This window comes from Mya arenaria, chromosome 8 (genome assembly GCF_026914265.1).
Source record: "Mya arenaria isolate MELC-2E11 chromosome 8, ASM2691426v1".
In the NCBI taxonomy this organism is placed as follows: domain Eukaryota; kingdom Metazoa; phylum Mollusca; class Bivalvia; order Myida; family Myidae; genus Mya; species Mya arenaria.
Genome location: NC_069129.1, coordinates 42,142,334 through 42,161,038, shown reverse-complemented (window position 1 = coordinate 42,161,038; position 18,705 = coordinate 42,142,334). Strand labels below are relative to the sequence as shown.

The 18,705-nt window shown below is 34.8% G+C and overlaps 2 protein-coding genes across 3 annotated transcripts; one reads left to right on the top strand and one right to left on the bottom strand.

The window, feature by feature from the left end:
* Nucleotides 1–391: 391 nt before the first annotated feature.
* LOC128243185 (uncharacterized) lies at nucleotides 392–5,305 on the bottom strand. Its single transcript, XM_052960786.1, has 3 exons — nucleotides 5,257–5,305; nucleotides 3,656–4,565; nucleotides 392–1,611 (listed from the first exon to the last, which is right to left on the bottom strand). Exons 2-3 carry the CDS (start codon nucleotides 4,563–4,565, stop codon nucleotides 788–790), a joined length of 1,734 nt encoding a protein of 577 aa, XP_052816746.1. The 5' UTR covers nucleotides 5,257–5,305; the 3' UTR covers nucleotides 392–787.
* A 2,850-nt stretch (nucleotides 5,306–8,155) lies between these two features.
* On the top strand, nucleotides 8,156–17,399 carry LOC128243184 (uncharacterized). 2 transcript variants are annotated; one of them, XM_052960785.1, is made up of 6 exons: nucleotides 8,156–8,719; nucleotides 12,931–12,960; nucleotides 13,508–13,636; nucleotides 14,152–14,363; nucleotides 14,828–14,932; nucleotides 15,541–17,399. In XM_052960785.1, exons 1-6 carry the CDS (start codon nucleotides 8,632–8,634, stop codon nucleotides 16,090–16,092), a joined length of 1,116 nt encoding a protein of 371 aa, XP_052816745.1. In that variant the 5' UTR covers nucleotides 8,156–8,631; the 3' UTR covers nucleotides 16,093–17,399. The 2 variants fall into 2 exon arrangements, with proteins under 2 accessions (XP_052816745.1, XP_052816744.1); XM_052960784.1 differs by having other exon boundaries at nucleotides 12,931–12,966.
* The last annotated feature ends 1,306 nt before the right edge of the window (nucleotides 17,400–18,705 follow it).

Sequence of the window (18,705 nt, the reverse complement as noted above, 5' to 3'; positions counted from 1 at the left end):
ACTCCCCCAAGAAATTTTACAATGTTTAGCCCAAAATGGTGCATATTGGACGTATTATATTACTTATTATGTCATATATTGAAATAAAAACTTTTGTACAATTGTATTGAGCACGCGCCGGGTGCGCCCCCACTGGATCCGCAAGTGTTAATGTAAATTTAGTCATGTTTCGGGCGATGTCAGGTTTAACACATAGAAATAAATATATAAATAGTATTTAATCTAAATAAGGAATTAAACCTCTTTCATCCATTTCCTTATTTGTACAGACATATGAAATGCCTTACTTTAACTTTTAAACCTGAACAAATGTAAAATTGTATATAGTATATTTATTATAATATAATGGTAATGTATATGTTGTCAAATCGTAGGCATATTTATTGAACAAGTGAAACAAAAATAATAAACACCCAAAACACCTTATTCATGACTTGATGGATAGTATTATAACAGTGACTCTAATTTGCAATTCTTTTTCAAATGCAAAACAAAACTGCAAAATACGGTTAACATTTATTAGATATAATGTACTTGTCATTAATTTCCAATAGCTTTTCTGGCTTATCACATACCTTTTCTTTCACTATATACTTAGTCATTCAAATTTTACATTGACATAATTATTAATGGATATTTAATTTCATAAAAAACGTTTACAAAAATACTTTTTGAGGAATGTTGAAAATAAAATATTATTGCATTCAGTATTAAGTTGCTCAATCATTATTGAATACATGGACATTTCTGCCAGGGAAGGGAAATCACGACTGAGAGAGAAACACTGTCAGTTTGCATTAAATACCTTCAGTGAGTCATTTTTTAACATCCCGATAAATATGGAACGAGTGTAAAGACAAAAAGAAATGGAGTATGGATGGGTCAGTCCGTCCTTCTGTCCCAGAATTTCGGTCATCTTGTCGTCCCGCTCCGTAAGCAGCATAACGTTGCCGCTGACCTGCCCACACACGAGCACCTGGCCAGGCCCTATCTCCACCATGGACTTTGGATATTTGAGCTTGTCTCGGTACTTCTGTTGGACCTTCCCATCCAGGGACAGCTGGATAACGGTGTGTTCAGTGTGGTCAGACACGTACAGGGTCGGTGGTGTTGAAGCTGACGCAGTCAGGAAAAATGGCATTTTGAAAAGTTGTTTTCCATCATCTGTTTTAAATGTACTTATACTATGACCATCCAATGTCATCACTTCAATACGCGGGTTTGTTACGTATGAAACGTATAATCTATCGTTGTAAGATGCAATGCCGCGACACCCGTATGATACAATAATTACCTTTTCACACGACAACTGTCCTCCCATTGTTGACAGCAGCTGAATCATGGAAGTGTTCGGGAGAGTAATGGCGGCCTGGTCATCAGGAAGCGTACATACGTCCCAGGGGCCGCTTGGCAGCTGGATGCGGGACGTGACGATACGGTTGGTGACGTCTACCAGTTTGGCACTGTTGTTCTTGCAGTCAGCCAGAAGAAGGTGACCAGAAGAAAGCAGGACGGAGCCGGTGATCCAGCAGGTGTCCTTGTCCTGTGCCTCTCTGACCGGGATGTCAACTTCCTTCTTCCATGTCACGGTAGAGTGGCCAGAAACTGGAACTGAAAATAATAATGAACAACTTGTATATCATTGTTCACTTTGATATTTTTAGAATAAATAGGTCAACGGTATAAACTTGTATTTAAAATGACTCAAGCACTTAGTATGTTTCAGGATAACAATCAACACGGACATCCGGTAATAAACATAAGTTATAAATCCATGTTATGTTAGGAGTTTCTGCTTGGACCAATGTTCACTTGAATAATTGACTTTTGCAGACTCTGATTGTATGGATACTTTAAGCACTAATAGATGATATTCTGATCAGGATCTAAAAATCATCACGAATATTGTCTTCTTCAAACGTAACGAAGAGCTATACAATAAGAAACGACTAGCTGTCAATGAACCCTACAAAACCAATATTGGGCCTGTTGAATTATGTTAGAGTAAACTGTACCCATTTTGATTAAAAGAAATTCTTGAAAACAACGGCAAAAAATTGTAATTTTTAATTGAAATGTTTTGACAAGACTATAGACTTTACCTTGCGTTAGTTTGAAGTAAGTTTGATGTAAAATGCTCGACTTGACTGCAGTTAAATGTGCAGAAAAATGTTTGGCAATATATTATCATGTGTTTGAAATTACAAATGAGGGGGAAGCATTCGCAAAATAATAGTAGTATTTAAACAAAACAAAACACGTTAATTATCCTTTAATATTTTGATTTCGAGGGCTTAAATGAACATACACACACAAATATATTCTGTACAGTACGATAAACCAAGGGCAGAAACAAAACCTGACAGGAAAGGTACTCTTTTTAAAAACGGTAGCGCTTACATAAATATTGAGGAGGCGGAGCTTGAAAGCCCGTTGAATTTGAAATTCTGAGCCGTTTAATTGGCTTAAATGGCTAACAAATATTCACTTTGGTCTGCCGAGGGTATTCAAACCATAAGTCTGATGGTATAAACTACATATTTATAAATAACTATTTTCTTCATTATTTTGTTTTAATTGTAAACTACTAACTGTAAATCACTGAAAAATCAAAATGGCCCCAGTTTTAAATCATTGCGTGTATATTACATAAAGTAACCACGGGGGCAAAGTTGCCCACGAAGAAAAATTTACCACATGGGTATTTGGAATTTTATGAATATATTTTTCGCCGGGTTAAGTCTTATCATATAAATGCAATATTTGTGCCAAATCTTTCTTTATTTGCTACTTATGTGCGTAGATTGGTCTTTAGTAATTAAAATGACTTTCAAATTAGTTTGTATAACTCAGATCCAAGAACGAAGGAAGATTACGTGTGGGACAGTCGGTCTATGAAATGGGTCGAAGGAAGATTACGTGTGGGTGAGTTGGTCTATGAAATGGGCTTCAATGAAGATTACGTGTGGGTCAGTGGGTCTATGAAATGGGCTTCAATGAAGATTACGTGTGGGTCAGTCGGTCTATGAAATGGGCCCAAAAAATATTAAGTGTGGGTCAGTCGGTCTATGAAATAGGTCCCAAGGAAGATTAAGTGTGTGTCATTCGGTCGATAGATAATTTTGGAGATAGTGGGTCAAAGATAATCGACGTTGTTCGAATAAATTACTCATTAATGACAATGGAGGATATAACAAATTTGCTGTTCCCTTATTTTGCGCAGATCGACCCTGACGAATTCACTAGCAACTTCCAATTAGTTTTGAGGACGATTTGCCAAAATAGATATAGTTGCATCCCCACCCTCCGGGACAAATGTTAGGCATATAAATGCAGCACTTAACTTGCTGTGCCTCTCTTCTTAGAACGAGCTAATTCCTCTGTTTAACATATTTAAAGCCTTGTATTACTGAAACCAAGTACATTTCTAGAAACCATACACCCATGTATAGTTTGGGCAATAACTATGGCTTAAATGATAGCCGACTTTTACCGAATGGGAAGACACATACGGGCTTCGCCGTTCGCTCCGAGACCCGCTTGAGTTTATTAACAGTGTACTTGAAACCAAGCCGGTTTACCCAATTCTCGAGCAAACAACTTTGAAATGATCACTCAACAAACTATTTTAGGATAAAATGATAAATAAACATACTAGTACTTTCCCTCCGAAACTCTCCCGCCACGTCCAGTGTTCCAAAGCCTTTTTTCGTTCCCAGCAGCCGCTCCGTGTCCGCGTCCTTAACAAACCGGTACTTCCGGGCCTTCATCCTACCAGCCATCTTCCCCATCTCGACATGAAGTCCCCGTAGCTCATTCTGGGCCCGCCTTGCCGCCAAGTAACGCTGGTTTACCGAGACGTCAATTGAAGACATTTCATTCCTCATGGCCTCAAGTGCCGTCATCACCGATTTACAATCAGTCTTTAGTGCAGTCAAGTCGTTTTCATCCTTGGTCTTCACTTCCTTGAGGTTGTCGAGCAGTTCCTTCTCGCGGCGGTCCAGGTAAGTGTTGATTTCTTCCCGGAATTTTCTCAGTCTGTCAATCTCATACTTAGACTGGTTTACTACCTCGTACAGAAGTTTCTCGGCGTTACTTATGTTCTGATATAGAATATCTTCAGCTCGTTTAATAGATGGTTCCAACCTTTTGAATTCGTTCTCATTGACGAAACCTTTAGAGACATCAGCGATGTAGTCGACTTTACACGTGCGATGAGCGATGACTACACAGTCACCACAGCCAAGGTCGCCGTGGTTCGGGCAAAAAAACTTGATCATCTCCTTCGAATGAGATTTACAGTATTCAGTTTCGCCAATGTCAGACTGCTTGGTGGACGGGTAGAATGTCGGCATCTTATCTTTGGATAACATTTTGTGGTTCCTGGACAGCTTGAACCTCTTATGGGCCTCAATACAAGGACCACACATGTATTCCTCGCAGGTCTGACAGAACCCATGAGCCACAGCGCGTTTCCCGCCCTCTCCACACGGCTGACAGTAGACCGTGGCATCAGCGGAACACATGGCAAGGTCAGGGCCACGCCTTCTCCCAGAAACTTCCATCTATAAATACAAATAAGATTCAACGCCTAACGAGATACTAATAAATCAGTAAATCCTGAGCTAAGATCAGCCAAATAAAACAGCCAAATAAAAGATCTTACATTATGTTACTTTTAAAGGCCTTCCACAGTGCAGAAGTTAGTTTGAAGGACATTAACATGTATGTTTAAATAAATCAGATTTTTTAGTGTTGGGATTGAAAATTTAGCAAGCATAATACATTCATTCGTTGCAACATGTGTATCCTGTAAGTGTATTAAGGAAATGTGCAACTATTATGGAATAAGATTTTATTAGGTTTTCATTCAAAAAGATTTAACAACTTAAACAAATCTCTTTTTACAGAAAATTACTATGTTTTTGTGTCAAAATAGTCAAGACTACTCGATTAACAATGTCTTGCGGCTTTGTGGTAATTGTAGGTATTTTAAGAAAGATATTTCCATTTTTGAAACCAGGCAATGAATTTAATTAACCATTTTGCATTATTTTCCTGAACATCTTTCTAGTTTGAAAATAAAAAATAAATCAACAAAAAGCTCACATGACATTGTTGATTGGGTTGTCTTGATCATTTTGATAACAAAAATATTTATATTGTCGACAGGCTTTTCCGAAAAATGTATATGAATTATTTATCCAAAATCTGTTAAAGATCCTCTTTCGTATAATTTGCACAACTTCTTATTACCCAAAAACATGTTGCAAAGGGTGTAAGGTCTATTCCTGAAAAGGTTTCATCCTCATAACTTAGTTTAACATTAACTTTTCAAATAGTTTAATCTTTGGCGTTCCCCACCCACATCGTATTGTGGAAGAGCCTAATAAATTAAGTACATGACTGTAATGGCCGAGTTCTTATTCAGATTTACTTAAGTAAAGTTTTTAACATAATTTTCTTATCAACGTTTTAAATGTAAGCTAGTTTGGTGTGACGTTAACTGATTAAATACACACAATAAAGGAATACAAATTGTACTTGCCTTGATGTCTGTTGATTATCAAAAGAACAGTAAGGAAGTAATTCGATGTCCTTTTTTGCGCATGCTCGTTCTTAAAGGCGCATAAGCAGTAATAATGATCAAATATAATTGTTGTTTTTTGTTAAACATACTAATTGGAAACAAGCGGATCCAGACGGGGGTTGCGCATCGTGTTACTTTTACTTTTTATTTCAATATAGGAGTAAAAAGTTGTAATATACGCTCAAAATGCACCATTGGATCCACAAGTTCAGGGACATTTTTTTCAACACAAAGTATTTTTCCACAAGCCCTTTAAAAGTGGAAAGCAGCCCGTCGTCTGATATGGTATAACTATCCTTTGAGCCAGCTGCTAAAGACCTTAGAAAATGCACACGTGGCACTTGCATAAGAGACATAGCATGCCCAACGACACTGGCGGTATAAAAACATGACGTTGGCAGTAGAAAACTAGAAACATAATAAAGCTATACGAAGAGAGATAAATCAGCTCAAATTTCACTTAAACTCAAAACTGAGTGCATTTATCCTTAGAATGGTTGGTTACCTAAACATAAAGTGCACACTCCAAAGAATGCAGACTGTGAAAATATTATCCAGAAACATACTTGTGCACAAAAGAACTTTAAGAGAATATGTATGTTTACATTGTCCACAGCTACTGAACAATAAAAAACATGTTTTTTATATACAAAAGAAGTTACTATGGCTGTAAATAAATGGTTTACGATATGTCTAAGGCGAAGGACATCCAGAGACCTTTCTTAAAGTATTTTCAATGTTTGTATAACCACTTCTTAAGATAATGTCATATAAAATTAGTTTGATTGTAGTTTCAATGGAAGTCCCAAGAACACATTCATGTATGAATGTCAGAGAGGTTTGAAACCTAAGTTAAATGACTGTGAATTTAACAATAATGACATCATCATCATCATCATCATCAGCAGCAGCAGCAGCAGCAGCAGCATCAACAAAGGCAGCAGCATAGTATAAGTAGTATTAGTAGTGGTAGTAGTAGTAGTTAGTTGTAGTAGTAGAAGTAGTAGTAGTAGTAGTAGTAGTAGTAGTAGTAGTAGTAGTAGTAGTAGTAGTTAGTAGTAGTAGTAGTAGTAGAAGTAGTAGTAGTAGTAGTAGTAGTAGTAGTAGTAGTAGTAGTAGTAGTAGTAGTAGTAGTAGTAGTAGTAGTAGTAGTAGTAGTAGTAGTAGCAGTTGTAGCAGTAGTAGCAGTAGTAGAAGTAGTAGTAGTAGTAGTAGTAGTAGTAGTAGTAGTAGTAGTAGTAGTAGTAGTAGTAGTAGTAGTAGTAGTAGTAGTAGTAGTAGTAGTAGAAGTAGTAGAAGTAGTAGTAGTAGTAGTAGTAGTAGTAGTAGTAGTAGTAGTAGTAGTAGGTAGTAGTAGTAGTAGTAGTAGTAGTAGTAGAAGTAGTAGTAGAAGTAGTAGTAGTAGTAGTAGAAATAGTAGTTATAGTGGTAGTAAGGGTAGTAGTAGTAGTAGTAGTAGTAGTAGTAGTAGTAGTAGTAGTAGTAGTAGTAGTTTTAGTAGTAGTAGTAGTAGTAGTAGTAGTAGTAGTAGTAGTAGTAGCAGTAGCAGTAGCAGTAGCAGTAGTAGTAGTAGTAGTAGTAGTAGTAGTAGTAGTAGTAGTAGTAGAAGTAGTAGTAGTAGCAGTAGTAGTAGCAGTAGCAGCAGCAGCAGCAACAGCAACAGCAGTTGTAGCAGTAAGGTGATGTGTCATTACGTAATACCCATTTAAGATGTACACATGAAATATATTGTACAACAGCAACAACAACAACAACAACAACAGTGGTAGCAGTATGGGTAGCAACAGCAGCAACTTTAAATAATGTCAAGGCATTCTTTGATATGCCATACCTGATTACCCGAAACGCATTCAAGATTTACGCATGTAATTTTGTTATTATGTTATAATTGACAATGTGCAAACAGATAACGATCCATTACATTTACTTTAATAAGAGTCGAGTTTTGTCCCTTATTTAACAAAGAACAAACCAGTTTTGACAATATTGTTTTCATATTAGATTACTAAATTATATCGCATCGTTATTTTTCCTTTTCCGATGAATAAGTTTCAAATGTTACCGGTCTTCAACGTGATATATACGTTACAGGGTCAGTTGGTTCGCTCTCACCCGAAATAATTTTCCTTTATCCCGCAATTCCAATTTCGGGTCACCTATTAGCCCCGTAACTTTTAATATCGTTCTGTTACAAAATTTAAATAGATCCTCTATCGATTGTTGTCTACATGGCCTTCTCGATTCTTGTAAATAAATCTTGATTTTTGGATATAAAATGTCTTTTGTCATAACGTAATTGTTTGACCAGCATACTAATGAGCTTTGGTCATAATTAAATAGTTTGAAAATCCTAAAGGCAAAATTGCATATTCGCCAATAAACTGTAAACACTGAAAATGTTAAACAACTAGTGGTAAAATCCAATGTGTTGATTCCTCTATCGTTCCATTGCAAATTTATTAAGCAAACACAAATATTGGTTTCAATGTTTAGCAGCAAATATAATCTCCGCTATGCTATACAAGATTTCATTATCGGTCAACATTATAGGGCAGTGGTATATGTCCGTTTTAAACCACTAATACCAAGTTGTACAACTTTCCCTAAACGAGTTTAAAGGATTAAAGAGGATTATTCCCACTGTAGTTTTAACGTTAGCTATTGTAGTATAAACCTAACAGCTAAACATGGGTCAAGTCAGAATGCATACATTATAGAGTGAGGGCAAAGGAAGAAGAACAGCTGAATAACTGCCCACAAATAGTGAATTAATTGTATGAGATTGAATTAAATACCACAATGACTGGATCACGACTAATTCTATTTCCACTCCAGTACGCTTTAAACATGAAGATTGTTTTAAATAATTGATCACACAAGTGCTGGATATTGATTGGGTATTTTCTGTGTCATAGCGGATATGAAATCAAGTTGACTGTTCTGGTTGAATAAAATAGAAATGGTGGGTGTGTTGAACGTGCTTGGGGTTTCTTCAAAAGTGGATTGAGGGATTTTTGCATTATCCAGGAAGTCAATTTAAGATGTTGACGGTGGACCGAAGATTTGTGGCTAAAAATGTCGCCAAATATGGATTAATTCTTCTCGTTCTATCTGTTACTGTATACCTTGGTAAGTAAACTATAAATATATGTTGTAAACTGATTCATAAAAACATGCATAGCTGACAACATCGACGTGGTCAGGGATGATAAAAATGTGTTATTAACATAACATAGCATTGAAACACTTAAAATGAACCAACAACATTCATATACAACAGCTGTGATATGAAATCTGCACGAAGGTTTAACAGTTACATGTAAATGCACAACTATATAGCTAATAAGTATGTCAGATAACAAGTACATGTAGTTGAATGGTAGAATTGTCCAATATGATTCACCATGCCTGATAGAGTGCTGGAAAAGTGTAGTGCGGCCATGGAAAACAATGTCTTATTTCTGTACTTTGTTTTGATTTAAAGGGACTGTACACCAGAATGGCACCAAAAAAGTTTCTTTTCGGTAACAAAGCTCAGGGCAAATATTTAATAAAATGTTTTACTCTTTGATATCATAATTGTCAAAAAAATACCAAAATATAAAATAAATCGAGACGGAGACCGGGTTTGAGCCGGTTTCGCCAAAATTGCAGTCCAGTGTTGTATCCACTGTGCTACGAAGGCTTACCCTAACCAGTTTGAATATTTAAGCTATATACCTTTTTTTTCTTTTTCAAATATTATTCAACACATACACTAAAAAACAACAATGTTATAATACATGAAATTCACTAAATCATAAGATTTAGATAAGATAAGATTTGACTTTATGCTTTTTATAGTATGAGAATAGAATGAAAAAAATCATTTTTAAAGATATACATAATATCGACATGTTCTCGTCTACTATCGCTGATGAAATATGATTTATATATACTACAACCTAGAGTGGCAAATATTAGGTTTAAATAAAAATGTTCACGATTAGTAATAGTATATCCAAGTACAAAATATTCAATCTTTCTTATATTCTTGTTTACCCCGTATTTTGAAAATGGCATTTGAAATGATCTGCCAAACAGAGTTGACTGCTAAACAATATATGAAAACATGTTCATATGTCTCGAATGTGTTGCAAATATTGCTGTTTGGTGGGTTAATCATACCCCACTAATGCTTTATAACGTTGCACGGAAAAATGTTGTTTTAAACTTTATATTTGAATTGTATTATTCTGTTGTCTGGTATGGCATAAATAGTTTTATAAAATGAAATTCAAGCTATTTGTTTATCAAAGTAATCTTTCCAAAAGCGATTGACATCAGGTTTGATAACCTTGTCTTTAATCAAATATGAATATATATCCTTGTTTGTCAGATGTATAGGTGATTTATAATTGATAGTAATATTTTTATTTATTGACACATTTTTTTTTTATTTCGCTAGAGGTTATTCGTAACATATTTTTGGGGAAAACATGTTTTAAAATAATTGTTTCTGATATCCAATTTTGCCTAAAGCGTAATTTATGATATATTTTTGCACCACAAATTTCACCGTCTTCATTTAATATATCATTTACATAACATATGTCAGAATTAATCCTTTTCAAAAAAAATAGTGATTTGTTATGAAATTTAATACATTTGTTGCCTCAAATAACTTGGTTCATGATGTCATAAAAACTCTTAGGAGATTCGGGTTTAACATTTTTAGCCTTATCTAAAGAGTAATTAAATCTCTATAAAAGGCAGATAAGTGACTGGTTGCAATGTTTTTAGGACTATCTAAATTCATTCATTTTTCTTCTGAATTTAAAGATTTCGCCCATTTTATTTTTATTGAGTGAATGTAAGAGTCTTAATCTATCATATTTAAACAACCTTTCATTTTTTCAGCAATAAGGGTCCTTCGTTTTATTTGTTTTATTTTTGTTATCCCACAAAAAGCTAAATATGATTTTGTTTAATAGTTTTATCACTTGACCAATGCATGAAAGGCATACGTGAATTTTGGAATAAGTAGCGTTTTTATAATTTGTATTTTTCCATAAAACGTTAATTTTCTTTTTGACCAACTTTGTACTATCTCTTTGCATTTTTCTACTTTAGAATCTCAATTTAAAGATGCGCACTCTCTCGGGTTGACACCAAAATAAATCCCAAGTGCATTTATTGGTTTATTTGACCAATTGGTATTACTAGTTTTAATAGAATACTCCTTGCTTTTCCTATCCACATACCTTCCGTTTTAGTTTTATTTAACCTTAGTCCGGAAAAATTGCAGTAGTCTTCAATTATTTGTAACGCATTTTCAGTATCATGTACAGAGTTTTCAAAAAGAGTCGTGTCATCTGCTAATTGAGATATCTTGAGTGGAACTGTTATACTGTCTATTGTGACCTAAATTCCTTTTGAAATGCAACTAGATCTAATTCTTAGGGCCATAATTTCTGCAGCTAGAATGAAAAGTAATGAAGAAAGTTGACATCCCTGGCGTATACCTCTTTCAGGGAATACTGGATTCGATTTCCATCCATTATTGAAAATATGTAAACAATTTTTGTACAATGTTTGGATCCATGTGATAAAGTCATCGTGGAATCCAAAATGTATTAGTGTATGTAATAAAAAAATGCCATTCAATCGTACCATATGCCTTTCTTAAATCAAGAAATATGACCGCGCTTTCAGATTACAGCTCATCCGCATAATCTATAATATCTTGTATTTGACGAAGGTTGTACCCTATAAAACGATTTTTGATATACCCTTGTTGGTCTGGACTAATAATTTTGGATATAACTCCCTGAAGCTTTAGTGATAAAACCTTTGCTGCAATTTTGTAATCTACATTTAAAAGTGTTGGTCTCCAATTTTCTATATTTGAAGGGTCCCCCTTTTTATATAATAATGACAATATTCGTGATTTGTGTGTGTAGCTAAGCTCTTTTTTGACAAATCCCTCATTTAGAACATATCACAAAAAAGGGCCTATTAATTTCCAAAACTTTCTGTAAAATTCAACTGATAAACCATTGGATCCGGGGCTTTTATTAATTTTCATTGACAATTAAGCATTTTCGCATTCCTCATTAGTGAAAAAACCTTCACATATTTGCGCCTCTTTTTCGTTAGCATATTTTCTAAAGGAGTATCGTTAATATATTTTTAATACCGTTTTCATCTAATTTATCCGATTTAAATAATTTGCTATAAAACTTAACTACTTCATTCAGAATATCACTTTTTTCTGAAAATAAATGGCCATTCACATTTAATTTTGTCAAATTTTTCCTCATGTGTGTTGATTTTTTCAAGGGACATAAAGTAACTTGTGTTTTTCTCATCTTCTTCTAGAAACTAAATGCGGGATCTTATTTGAGCGCCTCTAGTTTGTTTAAATATAATTCTTCTAAATCCATTTGTATTTTATTATTTTCCTCATTATTTATACCATTGATTACTTGATAGTTTAGTTTTTTTCCAATGCTGTTATTTTATCTCGGACATCTTTCGACTTATTTTTTGCAAGTTCAATGGATTATCTTTGATTTAAATTTTCATCAGTTTCCATTTTGTTTGTATGGTTATGTTTTCATTTAATGATAAACTAAGTTTTAAGGCATTAGACATTGCATTTACAAAATTTTCATTATCTAAATATGCATTGTTAAATTTCCAGTAACCTGGACCTCTTTCTATTTGTTTATGTTTTTATAGAAATTGCCATGTGATCCGTGTATTTAATACAGGCTGGTCGGTGTCCTTAATACAGGCTATATAACTTGGTAATATCACGTGATAACATCGACTAGCCAATCACGCATAAGGAACGAATTCTACTAGGTAGACATAGCTACTAATCTTTTTAATGGGAAAAAAACGAAAATGCGAAAAATAAATTAAGTGTAAACTATGTGGTAATTCAGTTAGTAAGTTTCAATGCATTGTACACATCGATACCAAGTTCAAGTCGGTTTTCGACAATTAACTTTTTTTCGCTATTTCGTCATACAGAGTACAGACCCTTTAAGATACTTTATTCGTATTTATGCACGATATATTTCCTCGTGTATGCAAAGACATACTTTATTGAAAATGATAGTCTTTCAATTCTTATCTTGCCTTGTAATCTATAATTGTTTAGTTGCCATAAAAATGGAAATGTATATTCGTTAAAGCCTCGTCTTGCTTTCAATTTTTAGTTGTTTCATTGCCATAATAAAGGATGGTTTATTTTTGTTAGTCAAATCCAACCTTCGCTTCTTAAGTTGTTTATTGTCAGAATATTGGAAGGTATACACGTTGTATTTAGTTTGAAATTTATTGTATTTCAGTTAAACGATCGCCGGAATCCGGTATTGATGGTAAAGGTAAGCTTTTAATCATAATAGCCAATGTCGTTTAGGTATATAAAAAAATAAACTTATGACAATATGTGACCGTAATAAAAGACATGGTGTAACTAGTTTGACCTTTCAAAAACATTAATATTACTTTGCGTATCCCAAATGTCTAATTGCATTGTACGAGTAGAAGACGAGACTACTTTGCAATTCAGCAATGACTTGTATGTGTAGCTATCTGAACCTGCAAAACTTTCCTTTAATTTTAAAAGTTGTGTTTTACTTCAGCGAGTAGGCTGACCGACCCTCGAAAAAAGGCTTTCCTCGTGAGCATTACCGTTTACGTTGCATGAGCATAGCGTTGGTCACATTTGCATTGGATATCAACTACTGCTGTAAAGTTGTACACACTACTGGATAACATCGCACTCAAATGTTGATACCACGTATACATGTTAATGACTAATAGCGATTTGTACAAGTAGCGTTTTGCAATCCTCTCTAATTATATGATTGCACAAGACGAGTCACATACAAGTTCTGTACATGACTTGACTTTCTCCCTCAGATAACCTTCTGGTAAAGATTCCCCTGGATGACGGTCGACCGTGTAACGCAACCTTCCGGCAGGCAGACGCTGACAACTTCCGGAAGATTGAGTCGTACCGATTTCCTGGTGTCGATCGTTACACAGCAGGTATATAGCGATGTAACTTGTTGAATAATATTGGTGATTGCGTTCTTCGAAGAAAAAATGTATGTATTGCATAAGCATTGGTGTTTTCAACGTATGTCGTCGTCGAGCAAAAACTGTAACCGTTATTATTTGAAATAGATTACAAATGTTTCAGGAAATAGCATGGAAATTACTAAAAGTAATAGAACTAATGTTATAAATGGAATACGCGTTAGTGCTACAGGGCTAATGATTTTAATAAGTGTAAGATTTATCCCAGAGAAAAAAGGAAAACCTTGGAATCCATACATTCGTTTTAACAACTGATATTTAAAAATATAAATGTATTTTGTAATTATAAGTTCGTTTACCCATGAGTCCATATTATAGTTTCAAAATATATTATTAATTTACATCTGTTTTCTTACAAACCTTTTTCGTAATTAACATTATTATATCTTCAACAGTTCATGAGATAGTTGGTGCCAATTCCATGCATATATCTAATCAGAGTTTATATGTATCATTTATTTCAGAGCTATTCCCAACCACAACCCCGGGTTTATCTTCTGGTCCTGTCACTGGTGATGACATCGTAAGCCCGGCGCTCGTGACTGCATTCTCGTCCAATCACTACTTGGAATCCAAGTTTCTTTTCAAAAATATCGATGACGTGGTTCGCCCTCAGTACCCTGATGTTAAAGTGATTGTTTATGGGCTAGGGCTTTCAACGGGAGTCAAACAAAAGGTCAGTGGTGATAAAGGTTATACACTACTAATTAATTTCCATATATATCTGAATGCAAACAGGCCAAACTTCAGATTGGAGAAGTTCCCACCGTTTTATATATACGAGAACCGTTCATTTTCTTAAAATTCAGTTCAAGCCCGTTTGAGTTCAATAATTAAAAGGTTTGTCGCGTGTATCCAAAGAAAATTAACAAAATAATTTTGAAGTAAAGCATCGTTATTGTTTTAAGGACTCCAAGTTGCATCTCTGAGATGTTTATAATTGTTTTCTGGATTCGATACCCGCTAAATATGTCAATACTTAAAAAACACGTTTTTCGCTCAATAAGGATTAAAAATAAGTTTCCGCTAAAGACATGCAAATCGGATTACGTCGCATTGCGGCGTTCCTGTTAATGATAGGTTCGGTGTATGTCCATTCATTGTTAAATTAGCCCTTATTTTAACCATTTTCAATTTCAGTTATTGACATTTTGCAAGTGCGAGATAAGGGAATTCAACTTTGACCTTTATCCCGACCACGTCGAAATCATCTTCGGGTACACGTGGAAGCCAATAGTTCTGCAGGTAATAAAAATAGCTACAAGTTAATATAACACTTATATGAAAGCTGTAAAAATTGTTGCGAGCAGCTTACGATTTATTTTATTTGACATTGACGTATGTACAATGACACTGACATCAGTAAAATGTACGTTGTTACAAAATTGGTAATTTAATTTCGAAAATGAATTCAAGTGGACATTTAATTAACGTGCATTTTACTGATAGAGGCGAAACATTTCATGTCCAATAAAAATATGTAGGATCCTTTTTTTAGATTGAAAACAGCCATACAATGTTTAAATTCAACAAGAATAAAAGTTAAGTGCAAGGGTATAAGGGCTAACATTGCGTGTTAGCACTGAAAGAGGCCGTTTGTAAACATTCTTCTCCTATAGCTTTCCACAGTTGCCGAAGTGAATCGTTATCATGCCTTTAAATCGTTTACCTTTTACATACCAATTCATATGAAGTTTTATCCAGGCATTCTGATGTGTTACTATCTCAACCATTCCACTGAACGCTCAACTGTACAATTATGCATTATTAATGACGACGATAATTCATGACAAAGCTTGTTGTTATTTGACCTGACCTCAAAACAATGGAACACATTATGTTTACATTTTCAGGAAGTTGCAAGGGAGCATCCATTTTCTATTTGGATGGACACGTCTGTACGTTTCACTGATAAAGACCTCCGTCCTTTCTTTGAGAATGCGAAACGACTGGGTGTCGTTGTCACAAAAAACACCGGTCCTATCGCCATGCGCACCCACACAAAGACATTCCAGTTTCTTGGAGAAAATCCGTGCACTTTCAGAGACAGAAACGAGTTTCAGGGCGGCTTTGTGATGTTATACTCAAATCCAACTACTGTGCAATATTTCATGAAGCCTTGGGTATCTTGCGCATTGACACTAGGGTGTATGCTACCTGATTATTCTGCCCGTGATTATATAGACTGTGGGAAACACGGCAACGTTTATTTTGACTGTCACAGATTTGATCAGTCGGTGCTTGGGATTTTGCTGTCCAGGACTTACGGGTTGAAAGTGGACGACCATGGTGTGGATACGAGAAGCTATCATAGTTTTTGTAAAGGGAATGATGACAGTTTTTACCTCCCTTCTTTCATTTCTGTGGAACCCTTGATTGAAAAGTACAGGGAAGATTGTTATTAGGGTATCCGCATCTGACGCAAAATAGATTGTCATCTATATCGAGCCATTGGCCACCATTGGGAGTAATTTTAAATGGTGACGCCTTGTGACGCCATATAATGTAAGTATCATTCGAAGTGGTATAGCTTGTTGATATGCAACATGAATAATGAATTTATTGCGGTTTGTATTTGTGTTCTTTTTTCGAATGAAATCCCACGTTAAATGACTATTTTTGCAATCTTTAGAACTAAAAAATGTTTGATTAGAATAGTCATAACTTTTTTCCATCTTTTCCCATAAAACCCGTTTAATCATTATAAAATAAGATGTGGTGCCCAGGCATTTTTACTTTCCCATTATAGTTCATCATATAACTTCGATCGATTTAGCGTAACAATATCAAAACATTTCCCATATATATACTAGTAATAATTATTAATAAGTTATGTTCTGTGCATGTGATCATTTAAGGTTGTATTACATTGCATATAAATAATGAAACACTTATATTTTGGAATTTATTATTTATTTGTTAAGATCAGCGTGAGTGTTCCCTTTGAGGCGCTCTTGCTATCGTTATGCCATTAGCGCGAACTACTTTTGGTACATGTTCTGTCGTTAATATTAACATTTGTACATTGTATAATTGTTATCACAGATTCCATACTAAGAAATCCCTTTACAATTGCTATACACAAAAAATGTTTAGGGGAATAATGGGTATCCCGTTGCCATTTTATCAATGACGCAAATTTTCATTCCAAAAGAAAATATACACAAATTAAACTGGTAATATTCTGTTGATATCCACATGAAATATGTTTTACCCAGTATATATATGTATCATATTTTACATATACTTTACTTAATATCACTGACACTAGGGTGAACAAAAGCGTCGTGGGCGAACGCCAATGCCTGACTGGTCTTGTTTTCCAAAGCGTTGTTTCCAAAGGAATTGTGATAGCCTGTTGACGTCGTCGTCGGTGAATTGGTCTATTTGCATGCGAAATTACACTGATTTATTAAGCTTTACGACCCCAACACCATACATATTGGATAAAAATACCGCATGTGTACTACACATTAGACCAAATGAAAAAAAGGTTTCTTATAAGAAAAATAAAATTGGTTGAAGTTTACCGGGATGTATTCGATATTGGCACAAACAACGTGGTAAAAAAGGAAAAAAAGTAATCAAGTTTTTACAGTATGTTAAGCAAGTTTTTGAAATCACAAGTCATTAGCTTCAAAACATGTATAGATGAAGAATACCCCATGATCTCATTTGGTAATATTATATGACTGATTAACCATTTGGTAAATAAAACCACACAACACTTTAATTCTGAATTCGTGTATTTATATCCTATTAGACCGAGTCTCAAACTAAAACTGAGGATGATAGAGAGTACGGGTCCATGAGAGAGCAGGGCCGAGCTGTTGATCCTGAAGGTGCCCTTGTCATGTGACGTTCTGGGGCCATATTTAATAAACAACTAAGATTGAACTTCAGTTGGTGATTAGAAACTAAGTGTTTTGTATATTTAGCTGACCAATAGGCTAAATGGAATAACTGGGGTATTTCTAAGATAAGGACAAGATCAACATGAATGCAGGCCCAGTGACGTTGATGTCTGCCTCCTTCCATATGACGGTCAAAGAAATATATTGATGTGTGTGCGTGCGTGCGTGCGTGCGTGCGTGCGTGCGTGCGTGCGTGTGTTAAGACAAATGTTCACCACATTAATTTACTTTTGCAAACTTTAACTGATTGAAACCTTAGGCGCTTAAAAAAGAAATTCTTGTCAGTATCTATCAATCCTTATGAGTTTTTTTTTCTTTCTGTTTAAAACAGAAACGATTAGCAATGCAGAATATTTGCTGCATAGCTATATATTATCGTTTTTCCCAGGGCTTAAATGAACACACAAATAAATATCTTCTTAAGAAATGTAAACACAACTATGCACAATACGATAACTAAACGTGTTTTAAACGGGCAGAAACTACAACGGACGGGAAAAGTACATTTTCAAATATGGTTATGCTTACACTGATTTTGAATAGACCGAGCTTGAAAAGCCCGCTGAATGTAACAATTCCTAACAGAAACTGAGTTTTGTTCTTATTTAGTAACTGTCAATTCAGCGTCCCTGGTTACTTCTGTGGTTATCTGCCAGTGCGTGAATTGTGAAAACAATCATTAATTAAATTATTTTCATTAAGGAAAATTTGCTTCAAAAGTACCGGTCTATAAACATATCCAGACAAAAGGTTTCTGTGACCTCAAAACTTCAAATACTTTGGGTGTATTGTTTCGGACAAAAATTAAATATGAAAATGAAGAAAGGGCAATAACTAAAGAAATACTGCACCAAGAGTTATGGTTCTTGTATACGATATATCTGAGTATGATGTTTGAAGTCAATACCTCAAATACTGTTGGACGTATCCTGGACAAAAATAAGGTATGGCAATGAACCAAGGACAATGACTAAAAATCTATATCAGCCTGAGTGGTGATTCTAGTGCACTGCACTTAACATGATCTATATGTACAAGTTTGTAGTAAATACCTCAAAGACTTTTGGAGATTTGCTGCGGACAAAAGATATGAAATACTGAAAA